Source organism: Phocoena sinus, chromosome 5, assembly GCF_008692025.1.
Source record: "Phocoena sinus isolate mPhoSin1 chromosome 5, mPhoSin1.pri, whole genome shotgun sequence".
In the NCBI taxonomy this organism is placed as follows: Eukaryota; Metazoa; Chordata; class Mammalia; order Artiodactyla; family Phocoenidae; genus Phocoena; species Phocoena sinus.
The window spans coordinates 31,928,620-31,953,363 of NC_045767.1; the positions used below are offsets into that span (position 1 = coordinate 31,928,620).

A 24,744-nucleotide genomic window follows, 5' to 3' on the forward strand; every position below is an offset into this window, starting at 1 on the left:
CGTTTTTGCTGCTATACTTTTCCACTGGCTATAGGGCATTTCTCTGTTATAATATATGAACAGAACTGAGTTTTTATAGGGTCTTTACATTTTGCTTCCTCTTTTTATACCATTGAGACAAACATTTTCAAGGAAAGTTTGCTGTTCTAGTTTGACTTATTTGTGGGCTTTAAGATGAATCAAAATGTAGTAAATTACATAAAATCCTGTTTATGTAGCCTCCTTCATTTGTCACTCAGGTTTTATGCCTCAGTTTCAACTCATTTCAAGAATTTGGTTTCAAATCCCAAGCGAAAGTTTTTTTTTCCTTGACTCATAAAAGTATATCCTATAAATGGTGATGTCTGCAGCATCATTTTCACTCCAGATAAACTCTAGTGTGTTGGGTTTTGTTGTTTTTCAGACAATATATTCTGGTGTGAGACGGAAAGATGGTTACCCATCAGGGAATGAGTTAACCATTAACTTGTAATGAATCTGAAAATGTGTATTAGGTGTTTTTAAAAGTAATCTCTGCTGACAAGTGGAAGAAGTTACATATAACCTGTGCTGTGCAACACACCATTTATTCAAAAGGCTCACTGACCTGTAAAAGATAGATATCATTTAGTAATTCCTTTCATGCTATAATATGAAATGTATAGTTTTATACTACTTGTCATATAAATATTTGGTTTTAAACTTACTGACTTGGCCCTCAGTATGAGATATTGGAATCCAATGTTTAATTTCCAGCTCTACCACTAAACTTTTCTGATTTTCAGTTTCTTTATCCGTAAGTTTCCTTTTCCATAAAAGGACCTTTCGTTAATAAATATGCCTTTTTTTGTTCATTTGTTCTAAGTCAAATCGGAGTATAATAGGGAAAGGTGTATTCTTACCTGTAGATTTTCGAACTGTAAAGCAGAGCTGTCTGTTAGAAATATAATGTGAGTCCACAACTGCAAGTCATACATATAATTTAAAGTTTTCTCGTAGCCCCATCAGAAAAGTAAAGAGAAACAGGTAAAGTCAATTTTAGTAATAGCTTTGTTTAACACAGTATAACCAAAATGTTATTTCAACATGTAATCGATGTAAAGAATTACTGAGATATTTTACATTCTTTTTTCCACATTAACTGTGTGAAGTCCAGTGTGCGTTTTATACTTAACAGCACGTCTACATTTGGACTAGCCACATTTCAAGCCCTCAAAAGCTGGTGACCAGTGGCTACCATATGGGACAGCATGGCTCTGTGGAATAGCTTTAACGCGTATCTTACAGTGTAAATATCACATTTACACATTCACAGAAAATGATTTGCTTTTCCTAGTAAGCTGTAGCTCTCAATTAGAGTGTTATTGTTAGTAGCTGAACCCCAAATAATTCGCATTTCTTTCTTTGATTTCTGAAAGACCCTTTAGCAAATAGTGTAGAAAAATGAGGGTTCCTCACAGACATAAATGTTACTTTTCACTTTTCAAAACACCCAGTTTTAAGCAGAGAATATTTTACACGTATGGCACTTACTAAAATCACAGACAGCTTGATGGGACAGAATTAGCACATAAGCCTTCTATTACTGTTCTGTAAATGCTTCACACCTGATCTTAAAACAGAAATCAATTTTATCTAAACTAAAATAAGGCACATGCTTTCCATAGTTACTTTAAGTGTGAAGGATCCCTTTCAGTATGAAAATACCAGGTTTAAGCCTGTTGGCCTTTGCTCCTGTGGAATTTTGTACCATCCGTTTGCAGCCCGAACATAAAAACAACTCATCCACTCTCCTGGGTAGCTGTGGGACTTCCTTGCCCTCTATCCCATGCAGGTTCCCCCCTTCCCCTCTCCCCCCAAGGAGATCTGGGGTCATCCAGTTCTCGGACTGGACGTTCTGAGTGCCGTGGGGGAAATCTTCCAACCCTCTGCAACTGGATGATAGATAGATTCTGCTGTGGTGGCAGTAGGAAGACTTAACCTTCCCTTTGAATATCTATCCCTGGGCAGTGGGTGGAGAGAGTCTTTTTTAACCAGCCTGCGCTCAGACCAGCACCAGGAAACCTGACCGAGCCTATTCAGGATGGATGGCCGATGAGATTCAGAGAACTTCTGGGGATCCACTCACCCCGAAGCAGTACACTCCCTCTCTGGCTCTAGAGCTCCTGGAGTTGCCTCATTTCTGCCCTTTCCCGTTGGCCTGTTGTCGTTACACAGCCTTGTCACTGGACTACGGAGGAAACTGTCCCTTGCTGCCTGTGCTCAGTGCTCTCTGGGGTAGACAAAGGCGGCCCCGGCCCTGACTTCTCACCCACCTTCACTGACTTGCTTGCCTTTCATTATTTCCCAATGACCCCCACAAATACTACTTTCAACATGCTAATTAAACTCCAGCTTATTAATAATAATAAAGCTTTATGATTTAGTGATTGCTAAAGCACTTGTCTCTTAGAATAGGGTAGCACTTTCTAATCTAGGGTCCATGGGCTACTCCGTACCCTGTCCTCCCCGGTACACACTGAAACCTCCCACCCCGGTCCGTTAATGTGTGGTTGTGTTTGTATATGAAAACACTTACACGCCGCTTTTCCTCAGATCACGATGTCTGTGATCCAGAAAATGCTGCGAACCGTTGGCATCTTGTTCTACCCCATGTCCTTCCGCTGTAAAATCTTACATCTACCTATGCACCCCACAGAACCCCACGCTCCTACAGCCCGTAGCCCAGGCAGTCTCCTCTTGCTTAGAGTCTAGTGATCCTTCCTTTCACCTGTGCTTCACCCCTTTATTCAGCTTCTGAATTAGCCACTGTCTGGCCTCATCTCGTAATGTCTTACCAGTAACACAGTAAATCTCAAGCCTGTTTGTTTTGTTCTTTGGTTGGTTTGTTTATCTTGAATGATTCCAGTTCTTTCTCATAATTTTCAAAGAACAGCCTTTAGCATGAAAAATAAATGCAGCACTCAGAGGATTAGGGGTGTGGTGAAGGTGTTGTGAAATCAATCACATAATAGGATGTTGCAGCTTTACCTAATTATAAGTCATTTTCCCTTTGACTCTGCTCTTTTCTCGGCTTAACCCCAGTCTGTTGAGTTATAGACTCCAGTGACTGAAACGTGTGGGTCCCCTTTAGGCTCCCAGAATGAGTTATTCCCCTTGTTGCCATTCTTTTCAGCAGCTCACAGTGAACAGTTCATCTGTTTGGGATAGAACAGATCTGTATTTAATCCAGGTTCAAACATTGACAGGCTAACCTATGTGACATTGGGCAGCACTTAACCTTTCTGAGCCTCAGTTTGTTTCCTTAGTTGAAAATGAGGAAATAAATTTGATCACAAGTGTGTAAGTATCATTCGTAGTTCCTAGAATAGAGTAAATATTCCGTGAATGTCCCTTCTCTTGTCTTTCTCACTCAAGCATCCAGGTTTTAACCTACAACTTTGATATATTTCCCTTCTACCATGTTTATTTCTTACAGCATTTAGTGCACTATTAGTGATTAATAAATGGTAAGACAGTTATATGGCTCTTTAGGGTCAGGTAATTAAGCCAAAAGCTTCAGGTCAGATAAACCCTTGTAATAAGAGAGTTGCACTTAAATATAAAATAATGATCTTTCTGAAAACTTTCTTAAAAGGCAGATAATTGGCCGAAATCTGATATGTTGGTTGTTAACGTTTTCTTCAAGATAAATCTATTTGGAGCCTCAGCCCTGTTTAGTGATTGCCCTTTTCCATTCTTTAAGCCATGACCCTGTAGTTGCCTTGGAACTTTCCTTGCACCTAGCTCTCCCTGACTTCCCTGACGTTGGGAGGAGGGGAGGGGAAGATGTTTGAATCCTCTCTTATCCCTTCCCTTCTGAGCCGCGACTGCCGTCAACTCTGATGCGCGTGAGTTAACACGCTGTTGACGATGTAGTCCCTGGATTAAAAAGAGCGAAAAGGAGAGGAGGGAAACACAAAACTAAACCTCAGGACTTTATAGTGTAGCCAGAAGAACTATAACACCAGATAAATAATGTTTGTAATGGTGCTTCATTTTTATCTGCTGAAGATTAATTGATGATAACATTTTGCAAACAGAGAAACACAGAGTGAAGGGGGTGATCTGTGTCTTAACAGGTGGCATCAGGTCTTGCAGCCTCCTGTGCTGATCAGAGCTGCCCCCCACTTCTGCTCTCTTACTCTCACTGTTGGCTTTAGGAAAGAGTGGTTATGGGGTAGGCCTGACATACCCCTGACACGGGGGGCCCTTGGAAAGCAGGTTTCTCCAGAGGTCATAGAAGAAGAAATCAGAGACTCAAAGCAAGAAACGTTTGATGCTCAGCATAGGGGCTACTTGGCAAGGAATGTGAGTGCCCCCCCCTCCCCGCCCCGTGACAGGCAGCAGGGAAATGGGGGTCACCACAGGAAATGAATCCGACTAACAGCAAGAGAGAGCTGGCAGAGTCTGCAGACAGGAACTCAGCCCAGCCAACCCTTGTGATACCCTGAGCTAAGAAACAGGTCACACCGTGCCGGGATCCTGCCTACCGAAACTGAGGGACAGTACATTGTGATGGGTTAAGGCCGCGGATAAATTTGCGATAATTTTTCAGGCAGCAATAGAAAACACGAGGACCAATCCCTGTTTTTAATTTAAGGGTAGGAATTCTTTCTTGAGCAGAGCTGACTTCTTACTGTTGAAAGCCTCATTCAGACCTTTAGTCACAAGAAGTAGGTACTGATTGTCTCCACTTTACCGGGACCTATGCTAGACACTGGCGATGAGTTACCAAGACCTGATCTCTATCTAGGAAACAAATGCACAAACAAGTAGTAACAATGCAGTGTGGTAAATGCATGGCGTCATGTCCTGGGGCTGCAAGCCTAGAGCCAGTGATGACTGGTGTACCTGAGGAAGTTGAAGAAGGCTTCTTAGCCCCAAAGGGTGCAAATCCTTATTCCCAGCTATTATGTGTCAAGAATTCCTTTGAAGAAAATAATTCACATTGAATGAATGAACACAAGTCTCTGGGGTTCTATACTGAGTTAAAAGAGTTGAAGGAGTGTAAAAAAAATTTAATGTTATTTAAAAGGATGTGGTATATATTACTTTTGATTGTTTGCTTTTCAAATTTCTCTTGATTTACAGATTTATGATACTCGCAAATAGGAAGGAAAAAATGATAACTTAGTACATCATGAAAGCCTTCTACCTTTGTAACGCATTAATCAATTTCTCTCTGAATTCAGCTTAACAAAAATAATACTTTCCACCTTATTGACTTGGATCATCGACAATCAACAACTATTTCTGTACCATTACTTTGCTACAGGCAGCAGTTTTCAAAGGGCTCCCTGAGATAGGGTGTGCACGAGGTCAAAACTCCTGTCGTGATAACGGCAACACGTTAGTTGTCTTCTCCACTGTGTGTTGGCCTTTGCATCACTGGTCCAAGAGCAACAGTGGGTAAAGCTGTGGGTGCCTTGGCACCAAGAGGTACTGATAGTCACTGAATTCTGTACCACAACACCCTCCCAGGGGAGCAGAAATGCCAGTGTCACTTAGAATATCCTTGAGGAAGCAGTAGAAAATTTTTGAATTTGATTAAATCTTGACTGCATAACTGACAGACAAACTGCGGTTCTTTGGACTCTGGTATTTGGCTGATACTTTCTCACAAATGAGTAAGGTGAGTCTCTCTCTTCAGTGAAAACACTTGATAGCATTTGTTGCCAGTGATAAAATTGGAGCTTTCGAGCAAAAATGAGAATTTTAGAAAACTTGTGAACCACTACTGTAGGCCTGATAACTTCCCAAATCCTTAAAGCTTTTCTGATGACATGAGTGATGACATGAATGAATGTGATCTTTATATTGTGTAACAAAATATGTCAACTCAGTGAAGGCTGTTTTCCGAATGGCCCAATGCAAAATGGTACATGGGTGAATTCAAAGTGCAAGACAGAGCAATCGATTTTAATGTAAGAGTAGGAAAAATATATTGATAAGCTTTTTGAGTCTACATGGCAGCAAGCGTTTCAGCTACCACTTGTAGAGTTTTGGTTTAGTATCAAAGAAGAAGGTCCACAATTATCTGAAAAAATGATTAAAATAATCCTTCCCTTTTCAACAACGTATTTGTGTGAGGTCAGATTTTCTTCCTATATTTCAACCAAAATAACATATCAAATTGGAGATTTGAATGTGAAAGCAGATAGGAGAATGCAATTATCTTCCTATTAAACCAGTTGCAGAAGGGAGAGTCGGCGGGTAATTCATCTGAAAGAAAGCACAGTTCTAAATTCTAAAATGTACTGTGTCTTAGAGATGAGTGATTTGAACTTTGGGGAGCAGACTAATTCATTTATTGGCCCTCTTTCCCCTTTCCTCTTCCCTTTATCCATTCCACAGATATTTATTTATATGCCTGGCATTTATATGCCAGGATTTGATAGATATTTTATTTGCATTGTTCATTAATCCTCACCTTCATCCTGTGAGGTATTAGTCTACCCATTTTACATATGGGAAAACCGAGATTCTGAAAAATTAAGTGAGTTACCTAAGCATAGCAGTTAACCGGTATTTGAATGTTTGAACACTCTGCCTCCAGTGCCCACGTACTCGAATATTAAACTGTATTATTACTCATCTCATCCACTTGGCAACCAGAGGCTGCTGGCACTGTCTGGTTTTGGTTCCTTGGGATACAAGCTGTGGACTTCAGAGTCTCTAACTTGGGTCCAAATCCTGTCTCTGCCGCTTAACATCCTGTGTGATCTTGTATAAACTGCTTACCCTCTCAGAACCTTGGCTTTCTTCTCTGTGTAACGTAAACTGTAACACCTAACTTAGGGGTGACTTTAGGTTTAAATGAGGAAACCTGTAGGAATCATCACCTTATAGAGAAGTGGGAACACGGAGGGCGCTTCACACCTTTTCATTTTATCAGCAATTCCATCAGTCTGTTTGGAGTCCTGCTGGTGACATCAGTCTTTTGCAAGCGGCCCGTTGTTCTGTCCAGACCCTTCACTACAGTTGAGCCCGGGGCAGGCCATGCTCAGCCGGCAGGGTGGTTTGGAGCAGCAGTGGAGAGAGCAGCTGAGTAGCGAGCAATGTGGGGCAGGACAGTCAGGGACGTGGGTGCCCAGTTGTGCCAGCACAAGTTCTCTCTCCTCTGATCATTACTTAGCTGTGTCCAAAAGGACTCATCCTTCTCATCTATAAATATAGAGATGATACCGCCCACCTCTGTGCATGGGATAGAGATATATCTCTGGCATGAGCCAGAGATATAAAGGCATGGCCATAATGATGGCACTTACTGGGTGTCCAATGCATATTAATTCCTTTCCCTACAACATGTTCCTTCCTCTCTTAGGGAAAATATTCCAGGTGTCCAGTAGAGACCATCCCTTTGCCTCCAGAGTTGGGCTCGTGGAATACTTGTCCTTTGCGAACCTTAGAGTTTTATCAGTTCCTGCTCGGGAAGTCTGCAAAGTCTGGGACCTCATCATTATCTGAAAAAAGCTGCTGCCTCTCAGCCGGTAGTCATCTGAGATTTGACAGCCGCATCAGATCTGAATCAGGTGTTTAGCTTTGGTGGATCTCAGGAAAGATTTCCAGTACCAAGTATTACTTTTGAGTTCTAGCGAATGCAAGAGTCACTGTATCCTATTTGGGCAAATTAAATCTGCTGCTCTTTGTGGGAAGGCTTGAGAAGCTCAGATTCTCAGAAGAGGACGGGAAGGCACGATATGAAATTACGCGGCTTCTACTTCACGAGCACCAGACTTATTAAGAGTTTAATAAAAAGTAAAATGCCACTATAACAATTTAGGCCAGATGAAATTCCTCATCTCGGTAAGTTGGTGGAGTGTCAAAATTCCCCTGGATTCGGCTATTACCAGGAGGACTATTGATAAAATGCACAGCCAGTTGAAATGGAACTCGGGACCTTTATGCACAGCCAGATCCCGCGCTGTGGGTTTAGTGGAGGTGTGGAGATGTGCACAGCGGGAACTAGCCAGCAGGCCGGCAGGTTTCCCCCCTCAGTTACTCCACTTACCAGCAGGCCCACGGCCTTAGCCAGGAGGGAGCTGAACCACGTTTTAGTCCTTCCCAGACCACATCCTCAGAGGCTGACGACATTCACGACAGCTCGAGTTATCGCCAGCGGTGAGTGGGTCGTTTCTGGGAATACTGCTTTGGGGCTGACTCTCCGGATCCCTAATTGGCACCCACTTCGTGTCCGCAGGAGGTGTGGGTCTTATTGGCCGTGATGCCGAAGAAGTCCTTACGTGCAGGGACCAGCCTGGGTGGCAGCCAAGCTAGCTTCCTTGGAATGTTTTCCAGTCCTGGAGAGAAAGGTGGCTGTTGAGTCTCCAGCTCTAACCACTTCTACTAAGGTGCCTCTTTGTCTGATGTGATTCCTGTGAGGGGTACAGAGACCACACGGGCATTTCGTGGATGTCACATACTGTCAGCTATGGCCCAGATGGTCAACTCGGTGTCCAGGATTTTATGAGCTGGGCTCTTCAGGGAGGCCGCATGGTCTACTGGTAATGAACGTGGCCTCTAGAGCCAGACTTCCTGCATTTGAACCGAGCTTTGCCACTTACTAGCTCTGGGTCCTCAGGAAAGTTACTTACCTTCTCTGTGCCTCAGCCTCCCCTTCTGGAAAAGGAGGATAATGATAGTGTCTGCCTCAAAGACACTTATAAAGTGCTTAGTACATAGGAAGTACTTGGCTAACTGTTAGTTGCTGTAATTATTATGTGCTTCGCGGGTAGGGTGGCCTGATGGTGGTTTTTCCAGTTTGGGAAAAGGTTGCGGGATTCCTCCTGAATGGCCACTTGTGGGTGCTGAGTGTAGGCAGGAGAGCTGTGTTCTCGAATCCACCCTTGATCTTTTCTACCCCTTTTCCAGTACCTGCTCTCTCCATCGTTTTCCTTTGCTCCCCTGCCTGCTCACCTGCCTGAGATGCCTAGCTGGAATCAGGAGATGAAGGTCTGTGGCCGGGCTCAGCTACTTGCTCTCGTAGGAGTGTAGACAAGTCACTGAACCTCTCTCTGAGCAGGCGTGGAGAATTTGGGACGACTTAAGGCTGCCAGGTGTCTCATAAAGGTGAATAATTGTGCATGCTGTTTTCCTGAGATGATCAAGGAAAGGACACACGTTGAGAGTACCGGGTGGCTCTCCTCTGGAAGCTTAAGACTTACCTGACTGTACCTGTGAATGAAAAAGAATCGAAATGATTTTTGCCCTTCCTCCCTCCCTTACAGGGAGCTGTATGCTGGGAAAAGCACCAGAGCGGGAGTCAGGAGACTGGGGTCCCATTAGGTACAATACTAGGTGCACAGTTCCCAGCACAGAGTAGGAGCCAGAAAGATGGTATTTCTCTACTGCTTGGTTCCACTCTTAAGTGCGCCTGGGGGGTCTCCATTCCCATTTTCTTCACAGTGGCCCTGTGTTAACTGGAGTTGTGTAGTGAGTAAGGTTGTCTTACTGTAAGTGTTGACAGTAGTTATGGCTTCATCACCCATTCCCTGGTGACCTCTGTTTTTCAGCTTCCTGTCTTAGAAAATAAGGATCTTGGACTAAATGAACTTTCGGTTTCTTACAGCTTTAATGTGATACGAAGGCATATGATTAGATATACACTGCCTCTTCTATCACCTGGTTCCTCTTCTTCATAGCACTTGATGTCGTCTTTTCAGATTTTGCTTGGGGTTTTTGTTTTGTTTTTTACACATTTATTTATTTAGCCTCCAATACCCGCATCCCCATTTTCCAGGCCCCTAGGAAGGAAGCTGCGTGAGAACAGGGACCTTGTCTGTATTGGCCATCCGCACTAGAATAGTGTTTGGAACATTTTAGGTGCTTAGTGAATATACACGTGCCCGCATATATACCTGTAACTAGGCATTATAATGTAGTTACGTAAGTTTGTCTATAGAAGCCAAGTAGTCGATTAGTTATTTCTCTCCTCACACACTCCCCTCCCCAATATACAGCACATTGTCATTTGGAGATGAGAAGACTAGAATTAAGAATGGTTATGTTGGGAGTTTGGGACTGACATGCACACACTGCTGTATTTAAAAAAGATAACCAACAAGGACCTACTGTAGAGCACAGGGAACTCTGCTCAATATTATGTAACAACCTAAGTGGGAAAAGAATTTGAAAAAGAATAGGTACATGTATATGTATAACTGAATCACTTGGTTGTACACCTGAAACCAACACATTGTTGATTCCAATATAAAATAAAAAGTTCAAAAAAAAGAGAAAAAACCCTAAGGTGGGCGATAAAAAAGAATGGTTATATTGTCTGTCTTAAAACTTAATGCAAAGTCGCAGTGCGTGGCTTCTCGCCTTGTGTGTGCGTGTAGCATCAGAGGGCAGCAGCTCCTGATGTCAGAGGAAGCCCACTGTTCAGGGCTGAGGACACTCGACTGTGAGGGCGACATGCCGAGCATCCGTGGCGTCGGTTGGACCCTTTTGTATACGTAGCAGAGGTGACCAGCAGGAGTCAAGATATAAACCCTAGAACTGGGCTCGCTCATATTATTGAGATTTCATATTGCTTTTATTATTTGGCCACAAAAATAGACATAATCCTTGTTGGCTTTAGCACACCTACTAGTACTGCTTCCGCTATCCATCTTGCAAAATATAAGACAAGGCCAGAGCTTAAATGAAAATCCTCAGCTTCTTATCTCCTTCCCACAGGAAAGCAAATCTGTCTTGAAAGCCGTAAAATTAAGAGGAGAGCAAGGATAGCGATAATTTAACAAAAATTCATGGCACCGGATTCTGAGCTATATGACTGGAGGGATAGGTCAGACATCAAGAAGATGCTGCCTGCTAATGCAGGTCCCTTAAGGTGGTGCTCTGGAGATGAGAAAGGCATGCAAAATAAATACATATTTTTTTTCCCCCAGAAGATTTCTGCAATGCTTTTTTAACTACCCCAAGAAAATATCTAAGTACATTGTTTGGCGATTATGCTTCTTAGGAAACTTCTGAAAAATGAAACTCAAAGCAGTTATTCTAAACTATAGTTGAAAAATATTCATTTTAGCATTTGGGTGTTGCGATTTTTGCTGTATTTAAAAGGGTTTATAATAATAATATTCTCACACCCACCCACCTCCCACTTCCGCTAGCATTCTAAATATTTAAGAAGCATCCATTTAGCATTCTAAGTATTTAAGAAGCTCATTCTGTGTATTTGACAAACTGCATCATTAACCCTTGAAAAGCACTGAAAGATTTTTTTTAACCTTTTACACATTTATATGCATAGATGTCTGCAGAAGTGTAGGGAGAAAAGCATGTGGCTTTGATAATGGTGCTCTATTTAATAAACGCCAAGGGCTCTGTGAGCTACGCAAGTTCTGCCATTAGAGGGAAGCTGATAATTATAAAATAGGGGAAAGTCTAGTATGGATATTTATGTTATTGTCTAAAGAAGTATGATTTTTTTTTTCCCCCTTGCTTTTTTTTTTTTCATCAGTTTCTTTTGGGCGCAGGTTGTAATGATAGGGTGTAGAGAATCACTATTACTAACTGTAAAGAGAATTAAGTGTTACTAGGATGATCATTCCTAATTTTCCTGAGAGGATGGTTTTTCCTGTTGGAGCCACGTACCGTTTATACCTAATTTGTAAAAAAAAAAAAAACATGAAATCATCAGCGTACAACGGCTGAGGGCCCATAACACACAAGTGTGTGTGTTATGGGCCCTCAGCCGTTCAGATATGTCCCTACATTTTAAGCAGTTTACACTGTGCAGTTTTCAGGCACTTACATTTTTAAAATATTTGTTGAAACAGATATTTGTTTCCGGAGAAAGTGATTTCGTGTACATTTTAGTCTGTAGTACAGCAACAGTCTCACTATTTCAAACTGGCTGTGGTGAAGGCATGTCTGAACTAGTGAATGAGAGAATAGTTACAACTCATTACAGTCTACTCCTCTTAAATTCACAGGTTACTTATTACGGTAGCGTTTCTAAATAGAGATCTTCCCGAGACTGCTTGAACGAGGAGATGAACTTAAAATCAGGAGTGTATTTTGCATGTATATAATTGTGTGGAGTTTACTCTCTTGGGGGGGTGGGTAGAGTTCCTTTTAAAACAATCCCCTGATTAGGTTAAACTGCCTGAATCTTGTTTATATTACTGATTTGCTTTGTAGGCACTTTCTCGGGGGCGGGGTCAACTTTAGCCAAGCAAAAGAATTCCAGATTTCAAATTGATGAGGTCCAGATAAATAACCTGAACCTCTAAAACGGGTTACTGTTTTAGAATTCCAAATTAAATAATAAAGTTTACTTTTAAACACATATAAGACATATAAAATATGTTAAAATATAAATGCTAACAAGTTAGAGTGTTCTGACAAGCCATATTTCACATTATGCGGTTAAACTCAAGATGGGGAATTTGCTCTTATCAATTAAGACTTCTAGGAACTGAAGAACCTGAAGATGAACTGAGCAGCTCTAAAGCATAATGAATGATGGTCATGCTTGATTGACAAAACTATAAAACTATATGGTATAATGTGGTTCTTAAAGATGTACAACTCTAGAATTATGAAGTTTATAAACTAAGGTGATACCAATACAGCAGATTTATATATACTGGGTTGTTTTAAAAGTTGCCCTTCAAGTTGACAATATTTATTCATTTATGTATTCTTGGAACAATATTTATTGAGTGCCTTTTTTATGCCAAACATATATAATGAATAAAGAGTTTATAAAACATTCACAGCTTTTGCTCCAGTAGCTCTTTGCTGACTCTAACCTGAGGAGATAATCCAAAAGGGGAATGTAAATATGTATGTTTAGAAATTACGTCATATGGAATAATAGTGACCAACCTAAATCTCCAAAGGGGCCTTGGTTAAATAACTGGTTGTTTCTTGGTGGGATTATTCGTGTACTTGAGCACCGAACATGAGAAAATCCTGAAGATCTAAGTGAGTAGAGCAGATGATTCAGTTGTCCAGGTCTGGAGAGGAGGATTCTCGGGTTGTGCTGGTGCCCAGTGACTGCTGTTGTGTGACTTCTGCAGGGAGAGGAGACAGGAGCTGGGCGTCCATATTAACGGCTGTCCTTGTGGTTACTTTGCAGTCAAATAAAGTGCCCGTGGTGCAGCCATCCCATGCAGTCCATCCTCTCACCCCCCTCATCACTTACAGCGACGAGCACTTTTCTCCAGGATCACACCCGTCACACATCCCATCGGATGTCAGCTCCAAACAAGGTGAGAGCCCTGCCTCCCTCCCCAGGCCGCTTTGGATAAACAAGGAGCCTCATCTCATCAGTCTGAGTGACCTCACAAGGGCCTCCGCCCGTGTCACTGGGTGGGTCATAATACAATTGTAGGAGAAGAATTTATTTCATAGCAATTTCTTTTTTTTTACATCTTTATTGGAGTATAATTGCTTTACATCTTTATTGGAGTATAATTGCTTTACAATGGTGTGTTAGTTTCTGCTTTATAACAAACTGAATCAGTTATACATATACATGTGTTCCCATATCTCTTCCCTCTTGCGTCTCCCTCCCTCCCACCCTCCCTATCCCACCCCTCCAGGCGGTCACAGAGCACCGAGCTGATCTCCCTGTGCTATGCGGCTGCTTCCCACTAGCTATCTACCTTACGTTTGGTAGTGTATATATGTCCATGCCTCTCTCTTGCTTTGACACAGCTCACCCTTCCCCATCCCCGTATCCTCAAGTCCATTCTCTAGTAGGTCTGTGTCTTTATTCCTGTCTTACCCCTAGGTTCTTCATGACATTTTTTTCCCTTAAATTCCAAATATATTCCATATATTTAAGGAAATTTCCTACAAATTTCCATAAATTCCATATATATATATATATATATATATATATATATATATATATATATATATATATATATACCGTGTTAGCATACGGTATTTGTCTTTCTCTTTCTGACTTAATTCACTCTGTATGACAGACTCTAGGTCTATCCACCATATATATATATATTTACAGAATATATATATATATATTCTGTAAATATATATTACAGAATATATTCTGTAAATACATATTATATATATATATTCTGTAAATATATATTAATATATATTAAAATATATATTAAATATATATTTAAATTAAATATATATATTAAATATATATTCCATAATATAATTTCCAAATATATTCCATATATTTAAGGAAATTTCCTACAAATTTCCTTAAATTTCCATAAATTCAATATATATATATATATTATACCGTGTTAGCATACGGTATTTGTCTTTCTCTTTCTGACTTACTTCACTCTGTATGATAGACTCTAGGTCTATCCACCTCATTACAAATAGCTCAATTTCGTTTCTTTTTATGGCTGAGTAATATTCCATTGTATATATGTGCCACATCTAATAAGCATACAAGAATTTGTTGGCTTCTTCTCTTTTCAGGATTAAAAAAAAAGAAAACAGAACAAAAATATTGAAGGGTCATTTCAAAGTGACAGCTCTGATGATCTATGATCACAGTGTAAACCAATATGTTATGAAAATATATTACAAATTCAGTCCTCAGTGCCCCCTGCCGTATTTGTTTATTTTAGCATGTACTAGGTGTTGATGATAGTGTTAAAAAAAAAAAAAGGTAGAAAAGGACAAAGTAGGAGATTGTTTTTTCCTCAAATGTTACCTTTTTGAGCCTTTTGTGATTTCTTTTGGTCTTTATATCCCTGTTGTGTTTTCTCCTCTCTTTGTTGTTTCCCAGCACCAATTTAGATATAAATATAATTAAAATACGAAACCATCTCTGTCTAAAGTCAAAGCAACGTGAGTCTTATTTTGCTTCTCTACATTGTTACCAAGTTCTACTTCCGTATCATTTACAGAGAAACACACATCATAAGCGGTCTGAAAAATCAAGACGCCTGTTTTCTAACCTGATGGGTGTGGGTGTGGGTTCATACACACCCGACACAAAGCTCGGGTTCTCCAAGCCTTCTGGTCATGTCAGCTTAGAGCAGACTTTGAGGGGGAGTTTGTTCACAGGATAGCCCTTATTCTTCCCACGTATATACATCCTTGGACCTCAACGGCTCTTTAGACATTCAAAATAAAGGGTCCTGTAAAACCACATGAAGGCAGAGAATGTATATAGGGGTCAAATGTGCCGCCTCCAGCACTTCACCCGTTTGTCCAGGCCTATCTTTGATCGATAGTGAACAACAAAATATAGTAAGTATGTAAAAAAAAAAAAAGTGGAGTTCAGAGGCTGGGTGTTTTTCCCACTGCTGTGAACACTTCTAGGTTAAATATGTATCATGTTCATTTCCCACCTTTATTAAAAAGACGACTCTTTGAGGACTTAGTTACCGTTGGACTTCGCTTGAGTGGAGCCCAGGTACCTTTACTTAGAGAAGGCAGAAATCATCAAGGCTGATGTTTCTGGGTTTGTCTCTGTTTTATTGCTCATTTCCAGTCCTTCCTCTCCTCTATTTCCTTTTGTCAAGGACCTCCAAAGAATGAGAAACATCAGAGACAGGTCTGTGAATATGTAGTGAGAAAGGGAATTAAAATAGGCATCTTAGGAAGAAGGCTGAGTTTGAGAGGGAAGCTCAAGAATATGACCTTGGCCATGGCCAAGGGGGACCATATGACGAATATGACCTTGGCCGTGGCCAAGGGGGACCATATGACCAATATGACCTTGGCCGTGGCCAAGGGGGACCATATGATGAATATGACCTTGGCCATGGCCAAGGGGGACCATGTGACCAATATGACCTTGGCCTCTGAGGACCATAAAGATGCGGATGACAGTTAAAGATAGATATAAAAGCCCCGAACAAGCTATTAGCAAAAATAATCCCACAGCATGTTTTATTTAGTTTTAAACCGTTTATTTACTTAACAATTACATAGTACTTACTATATCCCAGTCCCTGTTCTGAGCACTTTGAAACGGACTTGTTTAAAAGAATAACATGATAAAAATTTTTAAAGGAGTAACACATGATGGTTCAGAAGTTGTTCTTTCAGGAAGTCTAGGAGAGTTCAATTTTTTGTTTTGTTTTGGTTTATAAAAATATTTATTTATTTATTTATTTTGGCTGCGCCGGGCTTTAGTTGTGGGATGCGTGTGGGATCTAGTTCCCCAACCAGGGATGGAACCTGGGCCCCCTGCATTGGCAGCGCGGAGTCTTACCCACTGGACCACCAGGGAAGTCCCTAGGAGAGTTCAGTTTTTTGAAACAGACAATTTTCTGACTAGCTACCAATTACAATTACACTTTCTCTTCTGTTTCCATATCTTACGGCTACCCTACCTTGTTTTACCTTGCTAATTGTAATTTATATCATTACTCCTCAAACTTTTTTTTTTTAAACAAACTTTTTAGAACTAGAGAAGGGACTAGTGGGCATGAACAGAAATTGTCTGCTTGCAGTTTCTTTGAAGTATTTTGTCCTAAAAATTCGTGTGATTTTTGCATTCTACTCCATACACAGTTTACATTTGTTTTAATATAAAAATCCTGTTTTTAATTACTTATTTTGTCCTGGACTTCATGTACCTCATCACCGTGTAGTTAGGGGGATATAAAACCTTGGTTTGAAAAGAACTAATTTTTAAAAAAGTACTAATTTACATGATTTTGAGTTCATATCATTATATTTGGGTACATTGATCACCAAAAAATAAGTATAAGGGAAAAAAAAGTCTAAGCCTTACTGGATCTCTTGCATTTACTCTCTTTCCTCTCCTTCTGCCTGCCTTTTGGTTATATCACATACAGCTGGTTATAACATGGTGGTACTGAGTTGCTGATTTCAAAGTTCCTTGGGAAGCTGGCTAGCTTTATCCCCCCCCAAATCCAAAAACAAGAATATCGTGTTCATCCTCTAACCCTAGATGGAATTATCCGATAAATATAAACTGCTTGTCAGCAGAGCCCATTCTCATTTGTAGGAAAATAACTTTAGGTTAATTTCCTATTAGGAAGCGTATTAGGTTTTACGTTTCCCTCGGTGTGTGTTTCGGGATAGGGTGTGGGGTGCAGGTGTGTAGGTGTAGTTAGTTGTAGGAAAAGCAAGGGAAGCTAATACCTATCATTTTGTTCCACTCATTGTGTCTGATAAAAATGTTAAAAGGAAAGAGCTTTTAAGGAACACTGGGTTTATGTACCTGTTCATATGTTTGTATCCTTGTAAATAACAACAAACACTCGACATAGTGTTTATACTATATACCAGGCACTTCTCAGTACTATATACGAATGCATTTATTCCTCACAACAACACTTATTTCATTTTCATTCTGATTTTACAGAATAATAATTAAATAACTTCCTCAAGGACATATAGCTAGTGAGTGGCAGAATTACTGTATCCATGAAGTCTGATACCAGAATCATTTTAGCTGTGTTTATAAAAGTTATTTATAAAAGTTAAAAAATTTTAAGGATATACTGCGTAGAGCCTCCAGAATCTAGTTAAGTGTTCAATAAATACTCATTAAATGAATGATGTGAAATGTGTCTAAAGTAGCACAGGAGTTGGTAGAGAGGCACACACTTCTAGGAATCTTTGAAAACGGGACCTTAAAACAACAAGAAGCTATTTAGAAAACACAGATCCACTTTCTTCTACTCATGTAATGACCTAAGCCACATCGTGTATGTACGTGCAAAACGGTTATAGTGCTGACCCAGCATGGGGAATGGGTCCATTTATTTCACCTGTTCATTTGTTTAGTCGCTCAGAAGTATATTCAGAGCCTCCTCCGGAGACAGCCATAGTTTGATGCACAGATGGGGAAAACACGGTCTCTTTTTTCCAAGCAGTGTACAAGGCTCAGGCAGGAAACCATTTGTGCAACCTCACTATAAAGCAAAGTGAAGAATATCTTAAGTACCATGTTAAAAGTACAAATGAAAATGCTGTAAATTCAAAGAAGAAAGATTTCTCAGAGCAGTAAAAGTTAGAGAATGTTCCATGAGAGAGAGGTATCGGAAATATGAGTAGAATTTTAATAGGAAGAGTCAAATTAAATACCCAGCATAGGAACTAGCATGTAGCAGGTGCTAAGTAAATGGTAGTTCCCTCCTTTCTTCTTAAGCAGTGAAACCAAATCCAGCTAGTTTGTATTTTTTGTTCTGTCAGATTACTCCCACACAGAATCACTAGTTCAGCCTTCTCCGTGTACTCAGAACATGGACTAGAGTGGAGAGCAAGGTTTCGAGCTTGTCTGCTTAGAGACATGTGATTGAAAGCAGGCTACTTCCCTGCATCCCAGAGATAAGATCCCAGGACAAATCGCATTTTTTAGGTCCAACAAAGGGATTAAAGGAGAGACAATTCAGACAATTCCATCTCTAATTATGATTTTCAAGTTCAAATTTCCGCAACGTTTTCCAAGTTCTTCTGAGTTGGCCTGGTTTTTCTTTTCAAAACTGAGCAGCCCCCCTGCAGAACCTGAGGCTTGGAGAGGTATCAGAGTGTCAGAGTGAGGGAGGCAGCGAGTTGGAGAAACTTCCCTGTGATTCTGATACGTCAAGAATCACCACTGTAGGCACCCCTGCTGCCCCTACCTCCCCAGACCCAAGAAAAAAATCCCAGAGTATGAAATTTGGGGTCTACTGTGACCAAAAGAAGCAGTATTTCTCGCTTTAAAAAAAAAGGGAGATTTGATGGTAACTCTGCTAAGGTGAACTTCCAGCTTCCAAAAAGCAGCTGCCAGTGGTTCTGCTTCAGTGGGAGAGAGTGGATCCGCAGAATGCCCTAGGTCCCATTGTATGCAGTGCTTTTGGTGAATTGATGATATAAAGGAATTAAAAGAATACTCATTAAATTTGAAAGTGATAAGAGATCAAAAAAGGAGATTTTAGACCTTTTAAAAACAGTAAAACCTCAGATGATCTCCTGTAAACTCTCTGTTAAGTGAAAGATTAAAGACCTTTCTCTGAGAGTTGAGAAATAGTTTGTCCTAACTTCAAAGTCAAATTAACATCCACTTTGAAGGCAACACTTCTTAAGCCATTCCCATATGCTCAAGGCCTTCAGTATCTTTTAAGATCCAAATGAAATTCATAAACATTTTAAATAGTAAAAAAAAAAGCAGCATACTTAAAGGGCATCTTCTGTATACTCACCTAATTTGCATACCGGCTAATATAATTACAGCCACTGAATGCATATGCTGGGTGTTAAACCTGGGAATATGTCTTTGCACATGGAAATGGCCTTTTAAAGCCAGATTAGCTATGTAAAGAAACTCATGTGGCTCTTTTCTGTTCGGAAGCACTTTCCCCCAAATCTAAATCTAAGTTTTTATTTTGCATTTTTATGTGTGCGTCTTAGCCCTTCTTTTCTGTACCCAAGGTAAGAGATATAAACAAAGAGGTGTCATCTGGGACTAGGATTAGGTACAATCTTAAGGTGGTGTTTTTTTTTTGTTTTTTTTTTTATTGCGGTACGCGGGCCACTCACCGTTGTGGCCTCTCCCCATGCAGAGCACAGGCTCCAGACGCGCAGGCTCAGCGGCCATGGCTCACGAGCCCAGCCGCTCCGTGGCATGTGGGATCCTCCCTGACCTGACCGGGGCACGAACACGTGTCCCCTGCATCGGCAGGCGGACTCTCAACCACTGCGCCACCAGGGAAGCCCCTTCAGGTGGTTTTTACAGTTATAGGGCAGTGTGCTCCAGGGAGTGCGAGCTCAAGAAACAATTTGGTGGCACTCTCATTTTCTGTGGAATACAACTAATCCAGAACAGCTTGACCTTGGAGCCCAGAGGACTCAACTTGATGAAGAGCTTAGCTGGAGCTGAAGTGGCAGAGACCAAATGAATCATATCAAGTATGACCATTACGGGGCTGAAGATGATTTCTAATTAATCTTTGATCCTCTGAGGTATCACATTTCCCAAATCTATGTGTCCATAAGGGAGCCAGTGAAAATCTGAAAGTAGCAATTTACCTAATCCTTGAACACCATGGCAGGCCTTCTACTTATGAAGGGCTGTCATTTTCCATTCTACACAAAAACAATTGTCTACCATTCTCCTGACCAAAATGATATTATAATGAGGGCAAACTAAATAATTTTAAAGTCTTATTTTGATGCCTGTTTTACTAGCAGCATATTTACTCTTTCAAAGGAACTCCTCAAGATGTACTACCTTAATGCCTGTTTTCTCAGATGCTGAAATCTTGAGAAAAGTTAACAAACTGACTTCTGTTAAATGGATCTGAAAAATAAATACTGTTTCATTCTAGAGCTTAAGTATTAATGACATCACGCATTTGCTTGCCTTTCTATTTCTCTTAAAGTCGAATGTCCTATGAATCTGAAAACTCTACCTCTCTGTTGTTCTTTTTAATAGGCATGTCCAGACATCCTCCAGCTCCCGAGATCCCTACCTTCTATCCCCTGTCTCCGGGTGGTGTTGGACAGATTACCCCACCTCTTGGCTGGTAAGATCCTTCCTGCAACATTTAGCCAGGCGTTTGAACACGTGTTCTTCTACTTCCCATTCATGGAAATTAGCTTTATGAATGATAACACTGGAGTTGAAGAAGCTTCACATCAACAAGCAAGGTGCTAACTTTATTTCATTTCAATTTAAAAGATTAAAAAACATACAGACTTTGAAATGGATTGAATGCGTTTGCTAATATGTGTAGAAAATGGCTGTGTAGCATTTGCTTTGAAGCTTATAGTTTTATGGATTCAATTTGTGGCTTTGGGCATTTGCTATGCCTGTACAAAGTGTTTAGTGTGGATTTTTCTTTTCTAGTTCTTTATGAACAACTTGTATTTTTGAAACATAACCTTAGATGTATTGAATATCGATCTTTGCTTATAAATGGGCAAGTGAGATAAATGACAGATAACTAGGGAGAAATGCAAGTGCAAAAGCATCTTTTGAATTTTAATAAAATAAGCACCAGTTTGAGTTCAGAGGCGTGAAAAACTGATGTTTGGACTTCTCTTTGCAGAATCCAAATGCTCTCTATTTTGTTATTTCTGAAAAATCCGTAACATTCCTTTCAAATTTTTTTAATTGTAAAGGTAAAGGAAAAGAAATGTATTTAGGGAAGAAAGAATCACTGCATGTGATGTAGCCTATTTTTGTCATTTTATTGTTAGCGTGCAGCTTTCCCTGTTCCCACTTCCCTTCCTCTCCTCTCCCCACCGCTCACTCCATGGACAGAGCGCTGCAACTTCAGCAGATGTTTTCTCTCCTTTCTTCATCTGGCTCTCAGTCCCCACAGCTCCCACGTCAAGGCCCCAGTTTCCCTCCCTTGACATCCTTAGATTATCTCTTCTTCATAAGGAGGCTCATCCTGCCATGGAAATTCCAGCTTTCCCTCTTCTCTTTGCATTAAATCTCTCAGTCAATAACTCTGTCTGCATTTAATTGATTATGCAGATATTTTCAAAGCTACATCAGTTATTCTCTCTGAACTTAGCTACTCAGGGGCAATAATCCTGGGCCGAGTTGCATCAGTGGCATCTGGAAATAAAGACCGTGTAAATGCAAAGTGTGAGATGTAGGAAAAGCAGAGGGAGAGATGGAATTCTCAGAGGAGAGAGAAAATAACTCCGATGAATCGATCTTTTATTTCTTCCCTGTAGCATGGATATATAAGGGGGGGGGGGAAGTGCAGTGTTTTAAAAACTCGGTTCATTTCTATGTAAATATAAACTTTTATTTCCTTCTTTCTTCCCTTCCCTGAAATGCTCAAAGATTCTGATAAAGAATCTACTAACCTAAAAGGAGTATCTCACCATTCTCAGGTTCTGTTATATTCAGTAAAAACATTGTTTACCTGTTGTTCAAAGCATTCGTGGGGATGGGAGAGGGGAAGGGATAGACGACAGGTCGTTCACGGACTGCGGTGGGAGATTTCCTTCAAGGCAGACGATGCTTTGGTTGGGCGGAGGGTGTCCAGGAAGGGAAGGAGACGGGTGACTGAAGCAATGCCCTGGTAACACTCCCCCCAAATTCTGGTTGAGTTCCTCCCCTCCTGAAACTCTTACTGCTGGTTGGTAAGTCATGCATTGTCATTGATGGGTTCCTTTCTTCTGTGACCTCAGGCAAGGTCAGCCTGTATATCCCGTCACGGGAGGCTTCAGGCAACCCTACCCATCCTCCCTGTCAGTCGACACTTCCATGTCCAGGTAGGTGGAGGTGGAACCGGGCGCTCCAGGACAGGCTGCCCTTCCTGCGCTTGCAGCTCGCGCGCCTCTGCTTGCCTCTCGGTCCTGGCCGGGCGGGTGCACGGCTCGGCCCGCGCGTCTGTCTGCGCAGGGTGCCTGGCTCCCACACTAGGCGTCCTGGAGGGTCCTCCCCCAGCAGCGCCAGCCACGCCCACCAGGGGGATGGACTCGGCCGCCCCGGGAACCCGTGTCTCCCTCCAGAAGACTTCGCTGCCACCTGACTGTGGGACGGGAAACGTCCCCAGAGGGGACATTATCAGAAGAGCTTGTTCGATTCAAAATATGATGGGGGTGGGGTCGGGGGGGCAGAGAACAGAGACTGGTTTGATCTGAGTTTTCTAATTTGCTCTCTATGAGGAAAGTTGTATCAGTTTCACGTGCCAGTGTTTGAAAACGCCCAGATAGTCTAGAGCCTTCGGGACCAAGGCCGTCGGAAGAGAAGGGACGGTGCTCACAGGCTGTCAGGCCATACGGGGCTGCGTGTCCTAGTGTGTGAATCAGGCCCCGTGTGGACACGTTGGTGCGAGCGAAGCTCTGTGAGGTCTGCTGTGCCACACCGCTGTGTGTAATGCTTTTGCCTCTGGAAAGGATGGCTTCTGTGCCCTGTGCTTTGATGTACACACACATTTGTGGTGTGTCATCTGCGTGTTCAATGTGGCTTTTTCAAGGGAGCTAGCATTAACGTGCTAGAAGTCAAACTGTTGGGTTAATAACTGGTTGTGAATCTTTACTTTTTTACATCGGTATGAAATTCGCAGTTTTCTGTGGCGAATTTCAGCTTTTTAAGAAACGTTATTTTTTCAGTACGTTGTAAATCTAGCTGATTGCGAGAGGATGAAATTAATATCCTTCCCCCCAAATCTCTCTGTACACTTTTTTTTTTTTTTAACATTGTAAGAATTGTGTGACGACGGGATTTTCTCACGGGCAAATAACCAGCATCACGTATTTTTGCAAATGGTACAGTTAGCAGAGCATTATGATTTGATCAGATGTTTGTATTTTTCCCATGCCTCCTTAATTTTTAAAAATTTGTTTCTGAAATATTACATATCCAAGCAGAGTCCCTTCTTTCCTTCCCAGAAGAAGGAATTAACTGTACAGGCGGCGATGAAAAGACCTGAGAAAGTTGTTTTTGTTGAATTAAATTGTTGACTTTAAAAGAGCTTGAAAAACAAAAATTTCTAAAGCGTATCTAAATTTATCCAAAGAGCCTGTTGAAAGTTCTGTCTTCATTTGTTTTATTTTTCTTGCATGGCTGTTTCCCTCCTTTGTGTTGGATGGTAGTTGGATGTTTTAAGATTTGTTTAACGCTCTACAAGTATACTCTGGGAAAAAGCCTTCATTTTAGCATACGTAGTTTTTACCTTGAAGCAGAGCTGTATCCTTCCCTTTAATTAAATCCTTCCCCTTAATTTTGTTATCAGTTTTCCATTAGGCCAGATCTCTCAAACACTACTTTCTTTATGTGTAGAAAATTATTTGGGGTGATGTTGATGGTGACCTTATTAAATTGGGGACTGAACAAATCTTCCTGTCCCCTGTCTTCTCAATTGTTCTCTCCTAGTAGTAGGAAAAAAGCCAACAGGAGAAGAAGACTCTTAATTTGAAAGTTTGCTTAGGAATGTAGACAGAGAGTTTAAAATGTGATGTCTTTAGATTTTTTAATCATTTAAAAAGCTAAATCTTAATATAGTGTTATATTTCCAGTAATTGTTCTTGAAATTCTTCTCTGAAAACTGCTTTACAAGAAAAGTGACTCATTTTTTTTTTTTTTTAATCCTATGGCCTAGAGCCCTCCCAGGAGAAATGCCAGATTGTACCATTAGCTTGAAAAAAAATCTGTGAGGTGGCACGTAATTATAAATATTTTCCACCTGAATACAGAAAGGAAAGAAATTAATCATCAGCCTGCTCTAACTTAGAGTTAATACTTCTGCGTATGAAGGTGTGTTTTCACTCAGCCAATAGCAGTCAGTGGGTTGTTTGGAAATTCTGTCTAGCTTTTGCTACAGCGGTACATTTTGTTTTCTTGTCTTTCCTTCTTTTAGGTTTTCTCATCATATGATTCCTGGTCCTCCTGGTCCCCACACAACTGGCATCCCACATCCAGCTATCGTAACGCCTCAGGTCAAACAGGAACACCCGCACACTGACAGCGACCTAATGCACGTGTAAGTGTGCCCCTGTCTTCACCCGCGAGTGCCTTACGGGTACTAAGGACTTAAACCACACAGTTTCTCCTCTTTCACTGTTGTTGAATCTGCCCCCTGTCTGTTATTACGGAACTCAGTGTAGCCCCGCCTCAAAAGCTCTGTCCTCAAAAGCAGCTTGATTCTCACTGCTCTGCTTCTGGGTCTGAGATTGAAGAGGAGCACAGACCTCAAAAGATCAAGGGAAACTCACCAAAGGGGGGTGATCTTCAGAGCATAGCGACTGAGTAACTTGAGCGGTTTAGCCATTTACAACAAGGCTTTAACTGGGTTCCGATTCTTGAGGAGCACAGGAGCGAAGTAGATTGGAGGGTTCAGT

General features: G+C 41.1%; 1 protein-coding gene across 10 annotated transcripts in view; it reads left to right on the top strand.

Moving 5' to 3' along the window:
• LEF1 (lymphoid enhancer binding factor 1) overlaps positions 1-24,744 on the top strand; it is a 118,779-nt gene that overhangs the window by 65,430 nt on the left and 28,605 nt on the right. For 7 of the 10 annotated variants that reach the window (XM_032631869.1, XM_032631868.1, XM_032631871.1 and 4 more), the window contains exons 4-7: positions 13,115-13,247; positions 20,372-20,462; positions 22,090-22,173; positions 24,264-24,386. In XM_032631869.1, the coding sequence (XP_032487760.1) occupies positions 13,115-13,247; positions 20,372-20,462; positions 22,090-22,173; positions 24,264-24,386 (431 nt within the window). The remainder of the gene's footprint in view (positions 1-13,114; positions 13,248-20,371; positions 20,463-22,089; positions 22,174-24,263; positions 24,387-24,744) is intronic. The other 3 variants (XM_032631874.1, XM_032631873.1, XM_032631878.1) reach the window with 1 other exon arrangement.